This window comes from Motacilla alba, unplaced genomic scaffold, assembly GCF_015832195.1.
Source record: "Motacilla alba alba isolate MOTALB_02 unplaced genomic scaffold, Motacilla_alba_V1.0_pri HiC_scaffold_263, whole genome shotgun sequence".
NCBI lineage: Eukaryota > Metazoa > Chordata > Aves > Passeriformes > Motacillidae > Motacilla > Motacilla alba.
Window position 1 is genome coordinate 23,759 of NW_024037357.1, and position 12,891 is coordinate 36,649.

Consider the following 12,891-nt stretch of genomic DNA (forward strand, 5'->3'; position numbering starts at 1 on the left):
AAAAGAAAAAAAAAAAACAAAAAAACCCAAAAAAACCCCCTGCCTCGAACCCAATAAGAACAGACAGAAAACCCCAAACGCCTTCTTTCAAAGACTATTGAAATGGATTTTATTTCAATATTTTTTCATCTTTATATTCACAACTATATTTATAATGTACACTGAGGAATAATGTTTATTTATACATTTATATGTATAAATTCTATTTATATAAAAACTGGTATTTTATCTTACATCTATTCCTATTCCTTATATATATTTCTATACTTTATAGCTACCTCTATATATTGATCTTATATTTCCGTATGGAGATTTTTATTTCTGAGGCCCTTCTATTATGATTTCAAATAAAACCCCTGCCTCTACCCAAATGCAAGCCAAAAAGAACCCCTTTCTTTTAAACAGCATTTTACTTTGAAAACATGCCCTATTTTTACATTGCCATTCCCATTTCAAATGTCTATGGATGGGTAGTGCTGTCTGTAGTCTATATTAGGTCTCTTCGGCTACACTCGGCTGTTCTCGACAACACTCGGCTAATGCCCGCTCTTCGGCTGCACTCGGCTACGGTCGGCTATTATCGGCTCTTCGGCTAAAGCCGGCTATTATCGGCTGCACTCGGCTCTTCGGCTGCACTCGGCTACGGTCGGCTACGCTCGGCTCTTCGGCTGCACTCGGCTACGGTCGGCTACACTCGGCTCTTCAGCTGCACTCGGCTACTCTCGGCTAAGCCCGGCTACGCTCGGCTCTTCGGCTGCACTCGGCTGCACTCGGCTCAGCTGGATTTGCGCGCCTTTTTTGCCGCCATCTTGAGAAGGTCAAACCAGTCCGCGACACGCCACACTCAACAGGGCGGCGGGGAGGGGACCTCGGCAGGGAGATAGGCGTTTAGCGCCAATGCCTGTCACAAACCCGCCGAAATACGCCCGCCCGCGGCGCCGCTGAGCCCACAGCCCGTCTCCAAGGTACCCGAAGCACCACAGAAAATCCCGCTCGGGCCGCGCCGGCGCCGGTGTTCCGTTCCGGCAGTCCAGTAGACGGACCGCGGTCCTGCGATTTGCGCGCCTTTTTTGCCGCCATCTTGAGAAGGTCAAACCAGTCCGCGACACGCCACACTCAACAGGGCGGCGGGGAGGGGACCTCGGCAGGGAGATAGGCGTTTATCGCCAATGCCTGTCACAAACCCGCCGAAATACGCCCGCCCGCGGCGCCGCTGAGCAAACAGCCCGTCTCCAAGGTACCCGAAGCGCCACAGAAAATCCCGCTCGGGCCGCGCCGGCGCCGGTGTTCCGTTCCGGCAGTCCAGTAGACGGACCGCGGCCCTGCGATTTGCGCGCCTTTTTTGCCGCCATCGTGAGAAGGTCAAGCCCGTCCGCGACACGCCGCGCCCGCCCTGCCGCCCGCCGCCGCACACAGGCGTGCCCGCCGAGCGCCGCTCGGCCGCCGAGCGCCGCTCGCCTGCACTACCGCTCTCTGCCCACAGGGTGGCAGCACCGCCGCCCGCCCCACCCCACGCCGCGGCGCTGCCGCCGGGGAAGGCGGCAAAAACCGGCAGCTGCCACCGCAACGGGAGCCGCCCCCGGCAAAAAAACCCTCCAGAATCAATGCCCCCCCGACAACGCGAAAGGAGTAAAAGAAAAAAAAAAACAAAAACAAAACCCTGCCTCTACCCAAATGAAAGCCAAAAAGAACCCCTTTCTTTTCAACTGCATTTAAGTTTGAAAAAACGCCATATTTTTATATTTACATCCCCATTTACATTTAAAATGTCTATTGATGTGTAGTGCTATCTGTATTCTATATTACATCTCTTCCTATCCCTTCTATTTATCTATATTTTATATTTCTGGAAATATTTTTTAAATCGTGATTATATGTCTCTCTATGTAGAACTGTGTAACACTATCAAGATCTGTATTATTTAAAATAAAATAATTAAAATAATCAATTAAAATAAAAAACCCCGCCTCAAACCAAATAAAAAGCAACCCCCCCCCCCTTGATTTAAACCATATTTTTTAGAGTATTACATTCAAGGTATTACTTGTAGTATAGTGGAAATTTTTTTAGGCTATTACATTTTTCATAATTATATATTCATATTTCCATTTATATTTTTATTTATTATGTAGATTATACATGTTATATAAAATACCTTTTAATATATTTTTATATATACATAAATATATATACATATATATGTACATACTATTCTTAGATATCTCTCTTACTTCTATTAATTCATAGGTAATATTTATAGATATCATTATAGATATATTTGGATCTTTGGATTTGTATTTTTAGATTATTTCTATTTATGTTACTGAGTAAAAAACCTGCCTATCAACTAATAAAAACCAAAAAAACGCCCCGTTTATTTTAAACTGTATGTCATTATTTTTATATTTACGATCTATAGTTAGATATTTTTGCGTATATAGAATAGACTGTGTTTTGTATATGTTATACCAGGTTACAAGAACATGCTATATATTACAGTTTGATTTGTTTCGATTCTTATGTTTACCCTTATAATGTGATCTTTTTAAATGGATATTTCTTTCTATTTTAAACTAGATATCGAACCCCATAAATTCACTAACCTAACACATCAGAACCACAAAAATGCTGCACCCTCCTCGGCACCGCCACGCGCTCACATCCCAGCACAACACAGAAAAACAGAGCCCGCTCCTGTTGCCAACAGAGCGGAGATCCCACAAGGCTTCCCCCGATTAGAAACTCAAACAAACCCATCTATAAAGAAATGTAAAAATCCCATTAGAGCTAGCCCAAAACCTCCGTGCTTCCTCATCATAAACTTCCTCCTCAATCAATTTCTCAGAAACCCAAAAAACTCCAATACACATCCAAAAGGAAAGAACTGCTAAGAAAAACAAAAACCTGTACAAAATAAATCAAACCAGCTCCCTAAACTCCAGACTGTACAACTGACCCTAAACATTACTAAAAAGACCCCCGAAGCTCTGCCTTTATGCTAACTCACAAGTAATGAACAATAATCTGTAGAAATAATTTTAAATTTAAAAAAAAACTAATGAAAAGCATAAAAAAAATTCTAAGCTATTAAAATGTCAAAAAATATCACTGCTAAAATTTTAAAAAAATATATACTGCCTATAAACACCCACCATATAAATGCTCCTGTCCCCAAAAAGAAAACTAAACCCCCCCCCCCCCCCCCCCCCCCACACCGGCTGCACACAACATGAAGCAAGACAATTAATTCTAAAAACCACCTTAAGCCACTACGTAAAAAAACCTTTCAAAAATTAAAAACCGCAGGTAACAAAAGCCATCCAATCACTTAAACACCCAAAACTCCAGCAGCCGAGCTGCCCCTACCAAATCTCTGTGTTTATACCTACGATAAACTAAGCCAAAATCCCAGCAATACATCTCAGAAGTCTATTAAAGAAACCTGTTGAAATTAATTCTGCCTCAAATACAAACCAAGCCATCCACAGAGTTATCTTCGCTCAAAAAACAAATGACACAGAGTTAACAACACCAAAAAAGAAGACAACACACCGTACACCACCAAAGAGTATCACGTTGAAGGAAAAAAAAATAAATTATTTGGCTTTTTTTCAAACTAACTTCTTTTATTAGCTAGAACTAAAGCTTTCAAAACTCCATACGTATCGCAAGCAACGTGCAGTTCTGGTTTCTCCCCGTACCCTCTTTGTACAAAGGGCCTGGGCACAGCACAGGGCCGGGATTCAATGGAATGAATGCATCCCCCACGACCTTTCAAAGAGCTCCGGCACCGCGGCTCGCAGATCCGGACTGCCGTGCTCAGCTACCCTCACGGCCACGTTCAAGCACAATCCACCAGATTGCTCAGAGAATTCCCACTAAAACTCAGCTATAATCACTGAGCAGAAAGTCCTTTGGGGTGCTGCTCCATCTCTCAGCTGCTCCGGGCAGAGGGAAGATGGCTTCTCGTCACGCACGGCAGCAGCAGCGATGGATCCTGGAGGTGGGGGGGGGGGGGGGGGGAGGGTTGGGGTTTTTTTTGTGGATGTAAAAAAAAAGGGTAATGAAATTAAACCAGGTCTGATATAAATGTCTTGAAGCGCCATTCGAGCTTCTTAAACCCAAGAAAACCGTTCCGATTCCTGAGTCCGGTCTTGCGCTGCCTCCTCGCTCTTTGTGCTCGCAGCCCGTTGCAGGAAGCTCTGCAGCCTTTCTTCCCCATCCTGTGTTAGAGAGGGGACAGCTATTAGGGGCACGCACACGCACAAACGGTCTTCAAAAAGATCAAATGCCTGCAGTAAAAATTACATAAGTAATATCCTCTCTCAAACTGTTCAAGAAAAGGGAAACTGGAGGTTTAATGTCCCTCTGAGGGATATGGGATAAAATCTTCCCCCTGAGTGTGCACACAGTAATAAAATACTGATTTTTTGGACCAAACGAGGTAGGTCTGTATGAGACCTACAGCTCAGGGGGCTTTCACGGCTCCCGGCGATGAGGACTGAGCACAGAAGAAAGTTAAAGATGAACTGTTAGTCCCCTGAATTATTGCCCTGATGTAGGGGTTTTTTTTGGTTTGGTTTTTGTTTTTGTTTTTGTGGTTTTTTTTTTTTTTTTTTTTTGGTTTTTTGGGGGTTTTTTGGTTTGTTTTTTTTTTTTTTTTCCCTGCTAAGAGACATACCAGCTTCTTCCCTTTGTTTCTGGGTTTCCAAGTCACCCTGTAATTCGTAACCTGCACCAAGCTGACACGGCTAAGTGAGGAATCCGGCTGCTGTGCTCCAAGCCACGTGTCCCTGGCGTGACGGGAAGTCAGGAGTACAGAAACAGCTGTGGGAAGAAAGGTGAGAGGAAGATCAGAACAGATATGTTCCTAGTTCCCCACAGCTCAAGTGGAGCTGGCTTTTAAATAGCACACATAAACTTAAATTAGCAACAAGCAAAAAAAAATATTCCTAACACAATAAACCCCAAAAGGCCTCAAACTACCAAAATAAAAATACCACCTAGTAAGAAACGTGAAGGCAAAAAAGAAACGTAACCAGAAACACTATCTCCCAAAGGATCCGTAACAATCAAACATATGCTCCGATCAAACAATCCAAACAAATAAAAGCCCTGTAAGATAAGAAACAAGAATGCGACTATAAAGATTAAAAACCCCTAAGTAACTACACGACACTACCTCGAACCCACCGAAACAAACGCTGCATACTCAAGCTAACAAAAGGCACCACCACAGAATCCAAAACCTGACTTCTACTTCATGCTACGACCCATAAAACCCACGGTAAACCCTAGAAAACGTCATAGCGGGGGGGGAAGGGGGGGGAAGGGGAATTAAAAAAAAAAAAAAAAAATCCGACCACAAAACTGAATTCAAAACAACCTACTCATCAACACCTGAGCCGAGAACCATAACATTCAAGAAGTGCAGCACATCCACCAGCTGCAAACAAAACAAAACGATACAATAAATTCCTAAAAGCCGCGTCAAAAGCAGGACATCAAAGACCTTTCCAATATCGCTCCCCGCGCTCCCGGCGCCGGACGGAGCGCGGCTCCCGGCAGGAAAGCGGCTCCTCCGGCGGCTCCTCCGGCGGCTCCTCGGGCGCGCAGGGGCGGCGCCGCGCCGGGAGAGCCCCGGCCACTGCGCCCTGCCCGGCAGGAGCCGGCCGGCCCCTCATGGTGCTCGCGGCTCCCACCTGGGTCGGCTCTCGGCGTGAAGTCGTTTCATTTCGGCTTTTGGTCTGAACCGGTCTCGTTTCGGCTCCTGGGCTGAAGCGGGCTCGGTTCGGCGAAAGTCGGGGACGATCGGCTTTGAGGGGAAACTCGGCTGCGCGCGGCCACCCGAGGCTCCCGCCGGCTCTCGGGCTGCACTCGGCTGCGGCGGGCTGCACTCGGCTGCACTCGGCTGCACTCGGCAGCACTCGGCTGCACTCGGCTGCACTCGGCTCTCCGGCCGCGCTCGGCAATCATTGGCCAAGCTGCAGTGTCCCGCCCTTTCTGCCGCCATCTTGAGAAGGTCAAGTCCGTCCGCGACACGCCGCGCCCGCCCTGCCGCCCGCCGCCGCACAGAGGCGTGCCCGCCGAGCGCCGCTCGGCCGCCGAGCGCCGCTCGCCTGCACTACCGCGCTCTGCCCACAGGGTGGCAGCACCGCCGCCCGCCCCACCCCACGCCGCGGCGCTGCCGCCGGGGAAGGCGGCAAAAACCGGCAGCTGCCACCGCAACGGGAGCCGCCCCCGGCAAAAAAACCCTCCAGAATCAATGCCCCCCCGACAACGCGAAAGGAGAAAAAGAAAAAAAAAAACAAAAAAACCCAAAAAAACCCCCTGCCTCGAACCCAATAAGAACAGACAGAAAACCCCAAACGCCTTCTTTCAAAGACTATTGAAATGGATTTTATTTCAATATTTTTTCATCTTTATATTCACAACTATATTTATAATGTACACTGAGGAATAATGTTTATTTATACATTTATATGTATAAATTCTATTTATATAAAAACTGGTATTTTATCTTACATCTATTCCTATTCCTTATATATATTTCTATACTTTATAGCTACCTCTATATATTGATCTTATATTTCCGTATGGAGATTTTTATTTCTGAGGCCCTTCTATTATGATTTCAAATAAAACCCCTGCCTCTACCCAAATGCAAGCCAAAAAGAACCCCTTTCTTTTAAACAGCATTTTACTTTGAAAACATGCCCTATTTTTACATTGCCATTCCCATTTCAAATGTCTATGGATGGGTAGTGCTGTCTGTAGTCTATATTAGGTCTCTTCGGCTACACTCGGCTGTTCTCGACAACACTCGGCTAATGCCCGCTCTTCGGCTGCACTCGGCTACGGTCGGCTATTATCGGCTCTTCGGCTAAAGCCGGCTATTATCGGCTGCACTCGGCTCTTCGGCTGCACTCGGCTACGGTCGGCTACGCTCGGCTCTTCGGCTGCACTCGGCTACGGTCGGCTACACTCGGCTCTTCAGCTGCACTCGGCTACTCTCGGCTAAGCCCGGCTACGCTCGGCTCTTCGGCTGCACTCGGCTGCACTCGGCTCAGCTGGATTTGCGCGCCTTTTTTGCCGCCATCTTGAGAAGGTCAAACCAGTCCGCGACACGCCACACTCAACAGGGCGGCGGGGAGGGGACCTCGGCAGGGAGATAGGCGTTTAGCGCCAATGCCTGTCACAAACCCGCCGAAATACGCCCGCCCGCGGCGCCGCTGAGCCCACAGCCCGTCTCCAAGGTACCCGAAGCACCACAGAAAATCCCGCTCGGGCCGCGCCGGCGCCGGTGTTCCGTTCCGGCAGTCCAGTAGACGGACCGCGGTCCTGCGATTTGCGCGCCTTTTTTGCCGCCATCTTGAGAAGGTCAAACCAGTCCGCGACACGCCACACTCAACAGGGCGGCGGGGAGGGGACCTCGGCAGGGAGATAGGCGTTTATCGCCAATGCCTGTCACAAACCCGCCGAAATACGCCCGCCCGCGGCGCCGCTGAGCAAACAGCCCGTCTCCAAGGTACCCGAAGCGCCACAGAAAATCCCGCTCGGGCCGCGCCGGCGCCGGTGTTCCGTTCCGGCAGTCCAGTAGACGGACCGCGGCCCTGCGATTTGCGCGCCTTTTTTGCCGCCATCGTGAGAAGGTCAAGCCCGTCCGCGACACGCCGCGCCCGCCCTGCCGCCCGCCGCCGCACACAGGCGTGCCCGCCGAGCGCCGCTCGGCCGCCGAGCGCCGCTCGCCTGCACTACCGCTCTCTGCCCACAGGGTGGCAGCACCGCCGCCCGCCCCACCCCACGCCGCGGCGCTGCCGCCGGGGAAGGCGGCAAAAACCGGCAGCTGCCACCGCAACGGGAGCCGCCCCCGGCAAAAAAACCCTCCAGAATCAATGCCCCCCCGACAACGCGAAAGGAGTAAAAGAAAAAAAAAAACAAAAACAAAACCCTGCCTCTACCCAAATGAAAGCCAAAAAGAACCCCTTTCTTTTCAACTGCATTTAAGTTTGAAAAAACGCCATATTTTTATATTTACATCCCCATTTACATTTAAAATGTCTATTGATGTGTAGTGCTATCTGTATTCTATATTACATCTCTTCCTATCCCTTCTATTTATCTATATTTTATATTTCTGGAAATATTTTTTAAATCGTGATTATATGTCTCTCTATGTAGAACTGTGTAACACTATCAAGATCTGTATTATTTAAAATAAAATAATTAAAATAATCAATTAAAATAAAAAACCCCGCCTCAAACCAAATAAAAAGCAACCCCCCCCCCCTTGATTTAAACCATATTTTTTAGAGTATTACATTCAAGGTATTACTTGTAGTATAGTGGAAATTTTTTAGGCTATTACATTTTTCATAATTATATATTCATATTTCCATTTATATTTTTATTTATTATGTAGATTATACATGTTATATAAAATACCTTTTAATATATTTTTATATATACATAAATATATATACATATATATGTACATACTATTCTTAGATATCTCTCTTACTTCTATTAATTCATAGGTAATATTTATAGATATCATTATAGATATATTTGGATCTTTGGATTTGTATTTTTAGATTATTTCTATTTATGTTACTGAGTAAAAAACCTGCCTATCAACTAATAAAAACCAAAAAAACGCCCCGTTTATTTTAAACTGTATGTCATTATTTTTATATTTACGATCTATAGTTAGATATTTTTGCGTATATAGAATAGACTGTGTTTTGTATATGTTATACCAGGTTACAAGAACATGCTATATATTACAGTTTGATTTGTTTCGATTCTTATGTTTACCCTTATAATGTGATCTTTTTAAATGGATATTTCTTTCTATTTTAAACTAGATATCGAACCCCATAAATTCACTAACCTAACACATCAGAACCACAAAAATGCTGCACCCTCCTCGGCACCGCCACGCGCTCACATCCCAGCACAACACAGAAAAACAGAGCCCGCTCCTGTTGCCAACAGAGCGGAGATCCCACAAGGCTTCCCCCGATTAGAAACTCAAACAAACCCATCTATAAAGAAATGTAAAAATCCCATTAGAGCTAGCCCAAAACCTCCGTGCTTCCTCATCATAAACTTCCTCCTCAACCAATTCCTCAGAAACCCAAAAAACTCCAATACACATCCAAAAGGAAAGAACTGCTAAGAAAAACAAAAACCTGTACAAAATAAATCAAACCAGCTCCCTAAACTCCAGACTGTACAACTGACCCTAAACATTACTAAAAAGACCCCCGAAGCTCTGCCTTTATGCTAACTCACAAGTAATGAACAATAATCTGTAGAAATAATTTTAAATTTAAAAAAAAACTAATGAAAAGCATAAAAAAAATTCTAAGCTATTAAAATGTCAAAAAATATCACTGCTAAAATTTTAAAAAAATATATACTGCCTATAAACACCCACCATATAAATGCTCCTGTCCCCAAAAAGAAAACTAAACCCCCCCCCCCCCCCCCCCCCCCCCACACCGGCTGCACACAACATGAAGCAAGACAATTAATTCTAAAAACCACCTTAAGCCACTACGTAAAAAAACCTTTCAAAAATTAAAAACCGCAGGTAACAAAAGCCATCCAATCACTTAAACACCCAAAACTCCAGCAGCCGAGCTGCCCCTACCAAATCTCTGTGTTTATACCTACGATAAACTAAGCCAAAATCCCAGCAATACATCTCAGAAGTCTATTAAAGAAACCTGTTGAAATTAATTCTGCCTCAAATACAAACCAAGCCATCCACAGAGTTATCTTCGCTCAAAAAACAAATGACACAGAGTTAACAACACCAAAAAAGAAGACAACACACCGTACACCACCAAAGAGTATCACGTTGAAGGAAAAAAAAATAAATTATTTGGCTTTTTTTCAAACTAACTTCTTTTATTAGCTAGAACTAAAGCTTTCAAAACTCCATACGTATCGCAAGCAACGTGCAGTTCTGGTTTCTCCCCGTACCCTCTTTGTACAAAGGGCCTGGGCACAGCACAGGGCCGGGATTCAATGGAATGAATGCATCCCCCACGACCTTTCAAAGAGCTCCGGCACCGCGGCTCGCAGATCCGGACTGCCGTGCTCAGCTACCCTCACGGCCACGTTCAAGCACAATCCACCAGATTGCTCAGAGAATTCCCACTAAAACTCAGCTATAATCACTGAGCAGAAAGTCCTTTGGGGTGCTGCTCCATCTCTCAGCTGCTCCGGGCAGAGGGAAGATGGCTTCTCGTCACGCACGGCAGCAGCAGCGATGGATCCTGGAGGTGGGGGGGGGGGGGGGGGAGGGTTGGGGTTTTTTTTTTTGTGGATGTAAAAAAAGGGTAATGAAATTAAACCAGGTCTGATATAAATGTCTTGAAGCGCCATTCGAGCTTCTTAAACCCAAGAAAACCGTTCCGATTCCTGAGTCCGGTCTTGCGCTGCCTCCTCGCTCTTTGTGCTCGCAGCCCGTTGCAGGAAGCTCTGCAGCCTTTCTTCCCCATCCTGTGTTAGAGAGGGGACAGCTATTAGGGGCACGCACACGCACAAACGGTCTTCAAAAAGATCAAATGCCTGCAGTAAAAATTACATAAGTAATATCCTCTCTCAAACTGTTCAAGAAAAGGGAAACTGGAGGTTTAATGTCCCTCTGAGGGATATGGGATAAAATCTTCCCCCTGAGTGTGCACACAGTAATAAAATACTGATTTTTTGGACCAAACGAGGTAGGTCTGTATGAGACCTACAGCTCAGGGGGCTTTCACGGCTCCCGGCGATGAGGACTGAGCACAGAAGAAAGTTAAAGATGAACTGTTAGTCCCCTGAATTATTGCCCTGATGTAGGGGTTTTTTTTGGTTTGGTTTTTGTTTTTGTTTTTGTGGTTTTTTTTTTTTTTTTTTTTTTGGTTTTTTGGGGTTTTTTTTGGTTTGTTTTTTTTTTTTTTTTCCCTGCTAAGAGACATACCAGCTTCTTCCCTTTGTTTCTGGGTTTCCAAGTCACCCTGTAATTCGTAACCTGCACCAAGCTGACACGGCTAAGTGAGGAATCCGGCTGCTGTGCTCCAAGCCACGTGTCCCTGGCGTGACGGGAAGTCAGGAGTACAGAAACAGCTGTGGGAAGAAAGGTGAGAGGAAGATCAGAACAGATATGTTCCTAGTTCCCCACAGCTCAAGTGGAGCTGGCTTTTAAATAGCACACATAAACTTAAATTAGCAACAAGCAAAAAAAAATATTCCTAACACAATAAACCCCAAAAGGCCTCAAACTACCAAAATAAAAATACCACCTAGTAAGAAACGTGAAGGCAAAAAAGAAACGTAACCAGAAACACTATCTCCCAAAGGATCCGTAACAATCAAACATATGCTCCGATCAAACAATCCAAACAAATAAAAGCCCTGTAAGATAAGAAACAAGAATGCGACTATAAAGATTAAAAACCCCTAAGTAACTACACGACACTACCTCGAACCCACCGAAACAAACGCTGCATACTCAAGCTAACAAAAGGCACCACCACAGAATCCAAAACCTGACTTCTACTTCATGCTACGACCCATAAAACCCACGGTAAACCCTAGAAAACGTCATAGCGGGGGGGGAAGGGGGGGGGAAGGGGAATTAAAAAAAAAAAAAAAAAATCCGACCACAAAACTGAATTCAAAACAACCTACTCATCAACACCTGAGCCGAGAACCATAACATTCAAGAAGTGCAGCACATCCACCAGCTGCAAACAAAACAAAACGATACAATAAATTCCTAAAAGCCGCGTCAAAAGCAGGACATCAAAGACCTTTCCAATATCGCTCCCCGCGCTCCCGGCGCCGGACGGAGCGCGGCTCCCGGCAGGAAAGCGGCTCCTCCGGCGGCTCCTCCGGCGGCTCCTCGGGCGCGCAGGGGCGGCGCCGCGCCGGGAGAGCCCCGGCCACTGCGCCCTGCCCGGCAGGAGCCGGCCGGCCCCTCATGGTGCTCGCGGCTCCCACCTGGGTCGGCTCTCGGCGTGAAGTCGTTTCATTTCGGCTTTTGGTCTGAACCGGTCTCGTTTCGGCTCCTGGGCTGAAGCGGGCTCGGTTCGGCGAAAGTCGGGGACGATCGGCTTTGAGGGGAAACTCGGCTGCGCGCGGCCACCCGGGGCTCCCGCCGGCTCTCGGGCTGCACTCGGCTGCGGCGGGCTGCACTCGGCTGCACTCGGCTACACTCGGCTGCACTCGGCTGCACTCGGCAGCACTCGGCTGCACTCGGCTGCACTCGGCTCTCCGGCCGCGCTCGGCAATCATTGGCCAAGCTGCAGTGTCCCGCCCTTTCTGCCGCCATCTTGAGAAGGTCAAGTCCGTCCGCGACACGCCGCGCCCGCCCTGCCGCCCGCCGCCGCACACAGGCGTGCCCGCCGAGCGCCGCTCGGCCGCCGAGCGCCGCTCGCCTGCACTACCGCGCTCTGCCCACAGGGTGGCAGCACCGCCGCCCGCCCCACCCCACGCCGCGGCGCTGCCGCCGGGGAAGGCGGCAAAAACCGGCAGCTGCCACCGCAACGGGAGCCGCCCCCGGCAAAAAAACCCTCCAGAATCAATGCCCCCCCGACAACGCGAAAGGAGAAAAAGAAAAAAAAAAAACAAAAAAACCCAAAAAAACCCCCTGCCTCGAACCCAATAAGAACAGACAGAAAACCCCAAACGCCTTCTTTCAAAGACTATTGAAATGGATTTTATTTCAATATTTTTTCATCTTTATATTCACAACTATATTTATAATGTACACTGAGGAATAATGTTTATTTATACATTTATATGTATAAATTCTATTTATATAAAAACTGGTATTTTATCTTACATCTATTCCTATTCCTTATATATATTTCTATACTTTATAGCTACCTCTAT

General features: G+C 46.7%; 1 protein-coding gene across 1 annotated transcript; it reads right to left on the reverse strand.

The window, feature by feature from the left end:
* Positions 1 to 9,891: 9,891 nt before the first annotated feature.
* On the reverse strand, positions 9,892 to 12,612 carry LOC119696233. The gene is made up of 3 exons (XM_038125951.1): positions 11,808 to 12,612; positions 10,976 to 11,121; positions 9,892 to 10,515 (listed from the first exon to the last, which is right to left on the reverse strand). The coding sequence occupies exons 1-3, from the start codon at positions 12,289 to 12,291 to the stop codon at positions 10,408 to 10,410; spliced, it is 738 nt and encodes a 245-aa protein (XP_037981879.1). The 5' UTR covers positions 12,292 to 12,612; the 3' UTR covers positions 9,892 to 10,407.
* Between the last annotated feature and the right edge of the window lie 279 nt (positions 12,613 to 12,891).

What these genes read in the sequence shown, in the direction of transcription:
- LOC119696233 (XM_038125951.1), bottom strand. Translation starts at nt 12,291, where the DNA reads ATGATTGCCGAGCGCGGCCGGAGAGCCGAGTGCAGCCGAGTGCAGCCG. An exon ending in CGGGGAGCGATATTGGAAAG is followed by an intron (nt 11,122 to 11,807) that starts GTCTTTGATGTC and finishes TTCTTCCCACAG; the next exon opens with CTGTTTCTGTACTCCTGACT. An exon ending in GAAACAAAGGGAAGAAGCTG is followed by an intron (nt 10,516 to 10,975) that starts GTATGTCTCTTA and finishes TCTCTAACACAG; the next exon opens with GATGGGGAAGAAAGGCTGCA.